At 37.8% G+C, this 13,159-nt stretch overlaps 2 protein-coding genes across 2 annotated transcripts; both read left to right on the plus strand.

Annotated features, from left to right (window-relative positions):
• Positions 1-1,168: 1,168 nt before the first annotated feature.
• Positions 1,169-8,505, plus strand: LOC129560092 (olfactory receptor 4A15-like). The gene is made up of 3 exons (XM_055432006.2): positions 1,169-2,107; positions 6,366-6,408; positions 8,399-8,505. The coding sequence occupies exons 1-3, from the start codon at positions 1,175-1,177 to the stop codon at positions 8,503-8,505; spliced, it is 1,083 nt and encodes a 360-aa protein (XP_055287981.2). The 5' UTR covers positions 1,169-1,174.
• A 384-nt stretch (positions 8,506-8,889) lies between these two features.
• LOC129560091 (olfactory receptor 4C3D-like) lies at positions 8,890-9,816 on the plus strand. The gene has a single exon (XM_055432005.2). It carries the CDS (start codon positions 8,890-8,892, stop codon positions 9,814-9,816), a length of 927 nt encoding a protein of 308 aa, XP_055287980.2.
• The last annotated feature ends 3,343 nt before the right edge of the window (positions 9,817-13,159 follow it).

The raw sequence follows: 13,159 nt of genomic DNA on the forward strand, positions 1-13,159 counted from the left end.
TTTTTTCTACTATACCAAGATTCTGCCTAAAATTTTTATTTTGGCTTTCTGAATTGAGCTATGGCTAGCAATAATCAAATCTAAACAGTTTTGTAAATCAAGAAACATGCCTATGTAGTACTCATTAACATAGATTTGCATTGTCTATTGTTTTCATTCAATAACCTAGACTATAATAAATGTCTATTTAGTGTGTCTTTGGAAGGGCTGGGGCAGGGTGGGGGGAGCTTCCTAGGTGGCTCAGTGGTAAAATATCTACTTGCCATTTCAAGAGAAACAGGAGACATTCCTGGGTCTAGAAGATCCCCTGGAGGAGGAAATGGCAACCACTCTAGTATTTTTGCCTGAGGAATCCCATGGACAGAGGAATTTGGCATGCTACAGTCCATGGAGTCACAAAGAGTCAGACCGAACTAGTGACTGAGCACACAAGTTGTGTGTGTATGTGTGTCTCTCTGTGTGTGTATTTACAAACAAAATATTGCTTTCATTGTACTTTCTTGGATGGGAAGAAGTTCATACATTTATCTGTTCTCAGTTGCTTTCTTATGTGTTTTGAAATTCATTGTAATTAAGTGGAATCTTATCAGCATTTATTGAGCACTTATGATGTCCTTGGTTCTTTCACTGCAGAGGGAGACTGACTGATTCTGGAGCTCATAGCAACTCAGAAAGGCTGCTATTTAGGCATCAGTTTACAATTTTATGCCCCATGCCTAGGTATTACTTTATATAAATATGTAAATAAAGCTATTAGGGATGCGATTGTTTTCATGGTATATTTCAGAATGCCAAAATTGCTCAAAAAAAAAAAAAAAAAAGAAAGAAAGAAAGAAAAGGAAAGAAATGATATATAAAGTTAAAAATTTGGTCTTTGTGACAGGTATTCTAGAGAAAGAAACTTTCTTGTCATTTGGTACGTCAACTCACACCCACTCATATATACTTCCCAGTTAGAATACTGAAGTCTCACTACTATAGTTGAAGCAAGGAATTTGATAAAATGATTGAAGTACTTGTGGGAAAAGAGTTCAATTCTGATATTCTATAATTTTTCTGTGTGAGATCTCACGGAGCCAACATTGTTGATCACAAAGCTTGTGATCCTCTGAAAGTCATTACTGGCCATTTGTTTGCAGCCTCTGACACTCGATTCACAGCTTCAGAAGAACACATGGAAAATAGGAACAACGTGACTGAGTTTGTCCTCCTGGGGCTCACACAAAACCCTGAGATGCAAAAAGTTCTATTTGTCCTATTTTTATTCATCTACATTGCAACAATATCAGGCAATCTGCTTATCATAGTGACCATTGCAGCCAGCAGGTCACTTGGTTCCCCCATGTATTTTTTCCTGGCTTCTTTATCATTTATAGATGCTGTCTATTCTACTACCATTGCTCCCAAAATGATCACCGACTTGCTTCATGAGAAAAAGACTATTTCCTTCCAGTCTTGTATGACTCAAGTTTTTATAGATCTTTTATTTGCTGGTGCTGAAGTCATTCTTCTATTGGTGATGGCCTATGACCGGTATGTAGCCATCTGCAAACCTCTTCATTATTTGATCACCATGAGTCGGAGGGTGTGTGTCCTCATTCTGCTGGTGGCCTGGACTGGAGGCTTCCTGCACTCACTGGTTCAATTGCTTTTTATTTATCAGCTCCCTTTCTGTGGCCCCAATGTCTTTGACAACTTTGTGTGTGACATGTACCCTTTACTGAAACTTGCTTGCGCTGATACCCACCTCATTGGACTCTCTATGATAGCTAATGGAGGGGCAATTTGCACTGTTGTCTTCTTCATCCTCTTAATGTCCTATGGGGTCATATTACACTCCCTGAAGACTCATGGTTTGGAAGGGAATCACAAAGCCTTCTACACCTGTGCATCCCATATGATAGTGGTCATTTTATTATTTGTTCCCTGTATCTTCCTGTATGCCAGGCCTAATTCAACCCTACCCATTGATAAATCCATGACTGTGGTTTTAACTTTCATAACTCACATGTTGAACCCCTTAATCTGCACCCTGAGAAATGAAGAAGTGAAAAATGCCTACAGGAAACTTTGGAGTAAAAATGTGACCTTAGTTGGAAGAGGTCGTGTAGGACACAATATTCTTTTTTTTTTTTTAGAGAATCAAAGAATATTATCAATATCAGTGATTACAACTAAAAACTAATTTTCTCTGGGTCACTTAAATTGCTTATTCCTGAAACAGCTATATGAACTAATCCTTATCCTAGTGGAATAGTTTATAGATCTTAAGTATCAAGAGAATTGCATAGCTTCAATCTCTTTTAGATGTAATCATACAGTGTTAAGATTCTATAGTGGAATCTGATAAAAAAAATAATTTAAAATTTCACACACATGATCATAGCTGCATTTTCAAACTTGTGAAAAATGAAATTTGTTAACATATACTATGATTGTGCCATATGGTTGATTTTGTATATTCTGATCAAATTTTGAACTGAAAAATTAAATTGTTCAACCCCAGTCTCTGTATCTGGATCACTTGGCCTCCTCCAATTATTGGAATACATATTTAAGTCATTCACATCACATAAGGCCCTGGAGTCTGCCTGCATTAAATTAAAATGTCTGGGTACATGTTTGTTTAGCGCAATGAATGTTGAACATTTTGGAAACAGATTATTTTGCTTTATATAATGAATGCTAATCTGATTCTCTGTAAGCTGTATGCTCTTGATGTAAATAATTAATTAAAAGTTGTGTTTCTCTTTGCAATTGCTCTATATCAGACTTGGGGATCAGATACTATATTATAAACATTCTATTTAAGACTCTAGAATTACATGTTTCCTGTTAGAACTCAATTTACAGCATAGATACTAAGCCCTAAAATATGCCTTCATCCTTTTCTAATTCTAATTGGATTCATCTCGTGTACTTAGCAATATTAATGCCTCCACATACCTGACACACATTAAATAAAATTTCCTTTATTTCTCAGTGGAAGAAACAAACAAAAAAAATGCTTTAGATCTTTTAATCAGAAAGAAATCTAGGACACTAGCTTCAGGATCAGGAGATGTGGGTTTTAATTCTCACTATGTCATCATTTTATTCCACAACCTTTAAAATTCTAAAAGTAATTTACTTTACTTAGGTGACTTGGAAGCTGTTTCCAAGTTCTGTGATTCTTCCATGTTATTAATTTGTTATAAATATTTTTATATTTGCTTATATTTCTATTAGAAGTGAAATTATCTCATTCCCCCAAACTTTTCTATTTCTGATAGATAACAAAAGAAATACCCTCCTTCCATTCTGTTCAGTCACTCAGTCATGTCCGACTCTTTGCGACCCCATGAATCCCAGCACGTCAGGCCTCCCTGTCTATCACCAACTCCCGGAGTTCAAAGTGTCTTAGGATTGGATTAAGACGTGTTGCCTCTGGGTGACAGGATGAAATGGTTGGATGATATCACTGAAGCAATGGACCTGAGTTAGAGCAACCTCTGGGAGATATTGAAAGATAGGGAAGCCTGGTGGGTTGCAGTTCATGGGGTCGCAAAGAGTGAGACATGACTTATTGACTGCACAACAATGAAACATACAAACTCTGCTCTTGAGTGCTTTGTTGTTTTGAGAAAATGTTCTTGCACCTATCCAAGTGCATAAAGCTGCCAAGAGAACACTTTGGCAGGTACCTGGTTTTTGTGAAATTAGTCCCTGAGCCTATCAAAGGTCAAAGCACAACTCAATTAGTTTCTGATCAACAGTGATGAGATCCATATATAATCCCTCCTGCTTTCATTCTGTTTTACCTTTCAAGTGTGAGAATCTGTGTTGCTGTCTTTTCACAATTTTGAACCATTCTGTCCTTGGATTTGTATTCGGGGAACAAACTTTCCTGAAACTCCTTTTTGAAAAAATATTTTCATGGACATGAATGGTCAATAAATTAAAAAATAAAATATCATAATGAAAAATAAAAAAATGGTTACCCAGTTCAGTTCAATTCAGTCGCTCAGTTGTGTCTAACTCTCCGCGACCCCATGAATCACAGCACGCCAGGCCTCCCTGTCCATCACCAACTCCCGGAGTTCACTCAAACTCATGTCCACAGAGTCGGTGATGCCATCCAGCCATCTCATTCTCTGTCGTCCCCTTCTCCTCCCGCCCCCAACCTTTCCCAGCATCAGAGCCTTTTCCAGCGAGTCAACTTGTCGCCAATACTTTCGTTTCAGCTTTAGAGTCAGTCCCTCCAATGAACACCCAGGATTGATCTCCTTTAGAATGAACTGGTTGGATCTCCTTGCAGTCCAAGGGACTCTCAAGAGTCTTCTCCAACACCACAGTTCAAAAGCATCAATTCTTCGGCGATCAGCTTTCTTCACAGTCCAACTCTCACATCCATACATGACCACGGGAAAAATCATAGTCTTGACTAGACGGACCTTTGTTGGCAAAGTAATGTCTCTGCTTTTTAATATACTACCAAGGTTGGTCATAACTTTCCTTCCAAGGAGCAAGCGTCTTTTAATTTCATGGCTGCAATCAGCATCTGCAGTGATTTTGGAGCCCCCCAAAATAAATTCTGACACTGTTTGCACTGTTTTTCCATCTATTTCCCATGAAGTGATGGGACCAGATGCCATGATCTTTGTTTTCTGAATGTTGAGCTTCAAGCCAAGCTTTTAACTCTCCTCTTTCACTTTCATTAGAGTCTTTTTAGTTCCTCTTCACTTTCTGCCATAAGGGTAGTGTCATCTGCATATCTGAGGTTATTGATATTTCTCCCAGCAATCTTGATTCCAGCTTGTGCTTCTTCCAGCCCACCGTTCCTCATGATGTACTCTGCATATAAGTTAAATAAGTAGGGTGACAATATACAGCCTTGACATACTCCTTTTCCTATTTGGAGCCAGTCTGTTGTTCCATGTACAGTTCTGACTGTTGCTTCCTGACCTGCATACAGGTTTCTCAAGAGGCAGGTCAGGTGGTCTGGGATTCCCATCCCTTTCAGAATGTTTCAGTTTATTGTGATCCACACAGTCAAAGGCTTTGGCATAGTCAATGAAGCAGAAATAGATGTTTTTCTGGAACTCTCTTGCTTTCTCCATGATCCAGCGGATGTTGGCAATTTGATCTCTGGTGCCTCTACCTTTTCTAAAACCTGCTTGAACATCTGGGAGTTCACGGTTCACACATTGCTGAAGCCTGGCTTGGAGAATTTTGAGCATGACTTTACTAGCGTGTGAGATGAGTGCAATTGTGTGGTAGTTTGAGCATTCTTTGGCATTGCCTTTCTTTGGGATTGGAATGAAGACTAACATTTTCCAGTCCTGTGGCCACTGCTGAGTTTTCCAAATCTGCTGGCATATTGAGTGCAGCACTTTCACAGCATCATCTTTCAAGGCTTGAAATAGCTCAACTGGAATTCCATCACCTCCACTAGCTTTGTTTGTAGTGATGCTTTCTAAGGCCCACTTGACTTCACATTCCAAGATGTCTGGCTCTAGGTCAGTGATCACGTTATCGTGACTATCATGGTCGTGAAGATCTTTTTTGTATAGTTCTTCTGTGTATTCCTGCCACCTCTTAATATCTTCTGCTTCTGTTAGGTCCATACCATTTCTGTCCTTTATCGAGCCCATCTTTGCATGAAATGTTCCCTTGGAATCTCTAATTTTCTTGTAGAGGTCTCTTGTTTTTCCTATTCTGTTGTTTTCCTCTATTTCTTTACATTGATCACTGAGGAAGGCTTTCTTATCTCTCCTTGCCATTCTTTGGAACTCTGCATTGTATGCAATATTAAATATTCGTACTCCATATTTAAGCTCACTTACTATCAAATATCTATTGGAGAAGGAAATGGCAACCCACTCCAGTGTTCTTGCCTGGAGAATCCCAGGGATGGTGGAGCCTGGTGGGCTGCCATCTATGGGGTCGCACAAAGTTGGACATGACTGAAGTGACTTAGCAGCAGCAGCACTATCAAATATCTAATTTCATATATGGTAAACCTTTTTTTTTTTTTTTCCTCTCATCATGTTTTGTTCTCATGTAGACATCAGGACATAGATGTATGCTGTAAAATTCTTCTCTGATGTTCAGTTACCTTACTTGAGATAATTGGCTTGTTGGCAAGGCCTGGTAATGATGGTGAAATATCCCTTGGGTTTAATTATTCACAGATAAGTAACTTAATGGACTTTGCTGCCAAACAGGATATGTGGTAGCACTTTTAAGGCTCAAGAGAAAGGTCTTCTCCACAGGTACTCCTTATATCTCAAAAAAAAAAAAAAAGAAAAAACAAAACTTATTAGTATCTGAATTAGTTGACGCTTTTAATATTGAAATTTACATCTTTCTTGGTGCACTAACAGTTGCCTGGGGCCCTGGCTGTAGACCTGTCAGACAAGTTCATGGGTGAGATTCCCCCCTACCCTGCCCCCTGCCAGGAAATCATAGAGTCATAGCATATCAGGTTTAAACAGATTTTACAAATCATATAATCACTTCTCACCCCTACCAGTCTAAGATTTAAATCTCTTTTAAGCATGTCACACATCAAGAAAAATAGATTCAACTACAGTGCTATCAATTTAGAAGTAAAAATATTTCAGACTTTCTCTTGCTGATATTTATTTAACACCTCTGTTAAAACTACACATTATTCAAAACTATGCAATGTATTTTAGTTATCCACTTCTCCAATGTTGAGCATTCTGTGTGGTTTCTAAATTTTCCACAGCTCTTAATAACTGTTTTGAACATATTTGAACATTTAATTTTTCTGTTTTTAAAATATTTTCCATTAGGTTGTTTCTAGAAAGAGTATTTTGGAGTCAAAGAAAAAAGGACAGAATAATTTCTATTTTTTCACAGTTATGTCTGAATAGCTTTTATTAATTACGTCTAGTTCTTACTTTCTATTCACTATACTTTTTATGGTCTGCTGAGAAACTCCACCTCAGGATAAGGAAATGCAATGAAGCTGTTGTACTTTGTTTTTGCATATGTATAGAATTTTCATCTTGGAAAAGGAGTAGTTTTATTATTATTATTATTATTATGTTCATGTTTATGTTTTCTTTTTTCTTTGAAAAATTTATGTCTCAACTTTCCTCATCCTATTAGCAATGCAGTATCCTGTAACCTAGAATGATTGATGATGAATGCTATGGGAAGATAGGAGAAGAAGGCAGGGGAATGCCTGTAACAGAAGCATAATGGAGTGGAAGGGTGGCTCATATCAAGGATGGATGCCCTGCTGTTTGGAAATGAAACATCAGGGAAGGGGTTACAAAGACATTTAGCAGGCACAGTTTTTATGCTCTGTGTGAACACATATACATTACTGTACATAGTCATATCCAACAAATATTTGTTGGATGAATGAACTTGTAATATTAATAATTACTTATACTAACAGATTTTATATGTGTTTGAGTATATATGCATAGTACTTGATCTCATCCAGCACAGTCTATTTTTCACATCAAATCTCTAGTTTTAAAACTTTGAAAATAATGATTTTCTTTGCTTGATAGATCTTATTTTATTGCACACCTATGTCACAGTTTTTTGTATGTCTACTGAAGCTGTAAATTTACTGAATGTGACCATGTTAAATTGTATGTGGAACAGGATTTTGAAGAATTAAACATATTAATGAATAAATATTGTAATTATCCTGAAAGTAAAATGACCCAGTAATACACTCTTTCCTAGAGGCAATTAAAGAGAAGGCAATGGCAATCCATTCCAGTATGCTTGCCTGGGAGATCCCATGGACAGAGGAGCCTGGTAGGCTACAGTCCATGGGGTCGCGAGGAGTCAGACACGACTGAGTGACTTTACTTTCACTTTTCACTTTCATTCACTGGAGAAGGTAATGGCAACCCACTTGTTCTTGCCTGGAGAATCCCAGGGACAGGGGAGCCTGGTGGGCTGCCCTCTATGGGGTCGCACAGAGTCAGACATGACTGATGTGATTTAGCAGCAGTAGCACCAGAGGCAATTAATATTTTCATACTTACCCCATAAAGTGTGTCAGAAATTATTAAAGTGGAATGCAGCTTCCTTTCAAAGGTTTATTTATGTTTTTCATAAAAAGTAATGATAAACAGAACTGGAGGATAAGAACACTTGAATTCCTCCGGGATTATAGTCTAGGGAAGAAGGCTACTCTTACCCATGAAGAACAACAATTCAGAAAGCATTTACTCATCATCTAACAGGTTTCAGACACTGCAGACATCATGCCAGGCACTGTGGTAGGCACAGTGAGTAAACACACTTGAATAGCATATGCACTTTGGTAGGTAAAAGGGACAGTGTGTTGCCAAGGACTTATGTTCATTTCCCTAAACTGCCTTCTTGTGATAGATTTATTGATGTGTCTTTCTTTGCACAGTTAGACCTAAGAATTCAAATGTAGATCCTCGCGGAAAAGAGAATAGCTCTAACCCCTGCGGGACACCTCTCAGCTTTCGAGATACATCTGAAAATTACAATTTGTAATCTCACGTACGCAAAGGAGGACTTGAAATCAAGGAACACCAAGATGACATGGCAGAGTTGCAAGCAGCTGAAATCAGGAGGAGAATCCAGGTCTCATGTAGGGAGCCCAGTGTTTTCTCAGTAAATTACACATCACGTGTTTCCCTCCAGATGTTTTACAGGTGACAGATGCTGGGTGTCTGAAGAGATGGAAAGCATCATGAAGAAAATAAGAATGATTTGAAACAATTACTTGGGCAAAATTCCCAAGGACTTAAGCCACAGATATAGTGATTGCTCTGTTTTGTTCTAAGAAATTCAGACCACAAACCTGTCATGATTAACAGGTGCCACGTTTTATTCCTTTGTAGGAAATTCAGGCCCCAAGAAGGTATTACTTCCTAAATGGATGTTCTTATACCCCCCAACAATGTGACTGAATTTGTTCTCTTGGGACTCACACAGAATTCACACTTGCAGAAAATACTCTTCATTGTCTTTTTGTTGATTTTCCTATTCACTGTTCTGGCCAATTTGCTCATTGTCATCACCATCTCCCTCAGCCCCACACTTTCTGCTCCCATGTACTTCTTTCTCACTTATTTGGCCTTCATAGATGCCTCCTACACATCCGTCACCACCCCTAAATTGATCACTGACCTGCTGTACCAGAGGAGAGCCATCTCCTGGGGTGGCTGCCTGACTCAGCTCTTTGTGGAGCACTTCCTGGGAGGGTCAGAGATCATACTCCTAATCGTCATGTCCTACGACCGCTACGTGGCCATCTGCAAACCTCTGCACCACACGACCACCATGCGACAGGGGCTCTGCCAGCTTCTGGTGGTGGTGGCCTGGACCGGGGGGCTCCTGCACGCCACTGTGCAGATTATTTTCATGGTCAACTTGACCTTCTGTGGTCCCAACATCTTTGATCACTTCATGTGTGACCTCTTTCCACTGTTAAAACTTGCCTGTGGTGACACCTACAAGCTCGGTATGGTGGTGGCAGCAAACAGTGGGGCCATGTGCTTGCTCATTTTTGTCCTGCTCCTCATCTCCTACACAGTCATCCTGAGCTCCCTGAAGTCCCAGGGCTCAGAAGGACGGCGCAAGGCCCTCTCTACATGCGGTGCCCACTTTACAGTAGTGGTGCTCTTTTTCGTTCCTTGTATATTCACCTACATGCGTCCTGTGGCCACATACCCTCTGGACAAGTGGGTGGCTGTGTTCTTTGCAATCCTCACTCCCATGCTAAATCCTATCATTTACACAGTGAGAAACACAGAGGTAAAAAAGGCCATGATGAATTTGATGACGAGGAGAATAACGTAGACTGTTCATGAAGCCAATAGTGTGATGATTTATTTATGTAGAGAGGATTATATCTATTGTAAAATATGAAAAAAAAAACAATTAATAAATTTTGCAGATCATTGACATGAAAAAAGGCCCAGAAACTAAAATTTGTTGAATGCTTAATGGATAGGTACTTTGCTAGGTGCTTTTTATAACGTTTAATGTACCCTGCCAAGGCTTTAACATTCATGTGCATAGATTTAGTATGTGCAATAGAAAAAAAAAAAACTATGAATCCCTAGTGAGATGATTATAGAGTATGTATTTCTACTGTACTAAATTCTTCATACAAATGTTGCTTGGATGAAATTGGCTTTTCCCTAGGGCGTGCCTTCATTTCAGATCTTTTATTTTTACTTAACCTGTGGTAAAGCAAATAGATCCTAGAAATTCTTAGATATATAGGGAAAGGATACTTACGGAGTGAAAGAATCACTGTTGAATTTTTTTGGTACTATGAATTTATCAAAAGCAAAAATAGAAACACTCACTAAAGGAGGAAGGAACAGTTCTCAATCTATCTTTAATTCTTTTTGTAGTATAAAAAATAAACCAGAAATTTAAAAATTATTCTTAATTTGGTCTTATTTTCTTAAATATCCTATCACTTACAGTTTCTTATTGAATATAAAGGAATTGTTCTCTTTTCTTCTTACCAAGACTTGAGGAGTCTTTTGAATAAAGCTGTGATTCATGGGGTCGCAAAGAGTCGGACACGACTGAGCGACTGAACTGAACTGAACTGAACTGAAACATTCTTTAATCACATGTCAGCAACAAGCAGAAAACATATCTAAGAGTTTTAGCTACAACATTTCAATCCACGTGTTCCAAATCTCAGTTCTACTTTCTTCAAATAAAACACAGTTTTCATTGATACCTTTCAGTTCAGTTCAGCCACTCAGTTGTGTTCAACTCTTTGCGACCCCATGGACTACAGCACGCCAGGCTTCCCTGTCCATCACCAACTCCTGATACATTTATGTTTATAGATAAGAAATGTATCTGTAATGTTAATGATTCACTTTCTCCTTTAAGACAGTCAAATTTGCTGTAGCCTTGTCACATGTAGGGCAATATAAGAATACCTATGCTTGGAAATATTTCCACTAACTGAAAGAAATCAGAAGAGAAATTTTGCTCTTATGAACAAAAGCATTACTGTACAAATGTTGGCCTTTTATGAAAGCAAAATTTGACAAAAGTTTTCATAACACAAACTTTAGGAAAGTGATGATACCTGTAATGCTCCTCTAGACACATGGAGAATACCAGATCATTCTACATTACCTAACACTTTATAAGTCAAAGCTTCTCTGACTATAACACTCCAACTCGTGCTATTTCAGAAATATTCTCTCAAACTCAGTAGTCATCTCTAGCCATTTTTTCACCATAATTTGACCATATAGTGATGCCAGAGCATTCACACCTATTTTTGGGTTGACTGTTTACTAGCTCATGCATGGTGCCTCAAATTCATAAGAAATAAAAGCTTTTCCCACAACGTCTAGGCTTGGAAGATAATATTATAAGCACTTAATCTATTAAAGATGATCAATTTTGCAGTTGATGGTGAGAATTAAGCACTGCAATAGAACCTACACTAAATAACATACTGTTCATTTTGCCTTATGAGTGTTAGATAGGAGTTGAGAGTAACTCAAGGGTAAAAATAGAAAAAGTATTAAGTAGATGTCATTTCTACTCAAAGATGAAATGAATGATTTGAAGAGGAAAATAAGACCGAAGGGGTTATACCAAGGGCTCAGTGTCAACAGTAAACCTGGAAGAAGAAGAAAGAAATGTAAGGCACTCTCATCTCAGTGTATGGAATTTCGCTGATTTGTAAATAATTCTAGGGAATTTAAGATATTTCTTTGCACTCATCATAAAAAATCTTACAAGGTCAACACCATTTGATTATGTCTGACTCTTTAAGAAACATAAAGAAATATGTCTCTCCTAAAAATCAATGAGATAAATAATGTTTGCATCTGTTGTTAAGAATATTTTCATTTAATCTGGACTGTTAATTTAATGAAAGTATCAGGCATTAAATGAGGAAGGTGAGCTCATTGTTGAAGGCCAACTATGAGGCATACATTTTGATAGGTTCTTTACATACTTTAACTCTCTTAATGAAGCAACATGTATTATTAGAGAGTTTGATACTTCATTTTATACAAAAAGAAAATGTGACAATGAAATTAAGCAATACCAAACCTTTGAAACTCTGCTTCCTCTACTCTTTCCACTTCACAAGATTTTTTTCCTAGCTTGATGTGAAAATATAAAAAATACAGATCTGATCATTGGCCAAGTTGTGAAGATTGTCATTGAAGTTTTCAGCCTTTATTTTGGGATGAGGGGAGGGATGGGGTATTTTCTTCCTCTCATTTCTGCATTGATCTTCACTTCCCAGGCTACTTGCACCTTCTTGATTCCTCTTGTATCAGAGAAAAACCAACTGATCTCATTTGTGCAGATATGTTACCCTTTATGCACATCGTGAATAGCGAAGTGTAATGGACTTAAATAAAAATCAAATAGTTGAATTTCGAAGAAGAGTGGCACTCAGATGAAAGAGATATCTGTACAAAAAATGAGTAGCTCAGTCATTGAGGAGACTGATGCTTTGTTTGAGCATGAAGGTAGTACCTTGAGCAACTATAGAGGTACTGTTTCCTCAGGGCTTTCACATTGTTCTCCCATAGTGTTAACAAATACTACTGGAAAAATGTCTCCACGGGCAATCCAGCTTAGGACATCTTGACATATTTAATTTGTCCAAATAATGCTGTCTAGTACCTACAGTATGTGAAAGAGTTATAGGAACTGGGTATACAACTATTACAAATAAGAGTTGTATTTGTGTGAATGCTGTCTAGTCCCTACAGTATGTGAGAGAGTTATAGGAACTGGGTATACAACTTTTACAAATAAGAGTTGTATTTGTGTGAAAGTTAAATTCCAGTGGGGAGTAGATGTATAATAAATAAATAAATGAAAAATATATTATAAGAGGGTGCTGCAGGACAGAAGAATTGGATAGAGATCTGTGTGGTTTTTAAAGTCCAACTAGAATTGTAGCTAGGGCCAAGTTTAAATAATCACATTATTCTTCTCACCCTTTTAAAGAATAAATAGGTTACTCTAACACATACATTTGAAATGAAAAAAATATATCCCTGAAGCATGTAAAAGTGTTTTCTTAGAGGATGAAAATGTCAAAGTTTTTATATATAAAACACAGAGATACATAAAACAGACAAATGGGCAGTATATTTGTGGTTATAATATTTTAAGGGGAGTGATT

This window comes from Moschus berezovskii, chromosome 16 (genome assembly GCF_049115385.1).
Source record: "Moschus berezovskii isolate FMDL1 chromosome 16, NW_MosBer_1.0, whole genome shotgun sequence".
NCBI lineage: Eukaryota > Metazoa > Chordata > Mammalia > Artiodactyla > Moschidae > Moschus > Moschus berezovskii.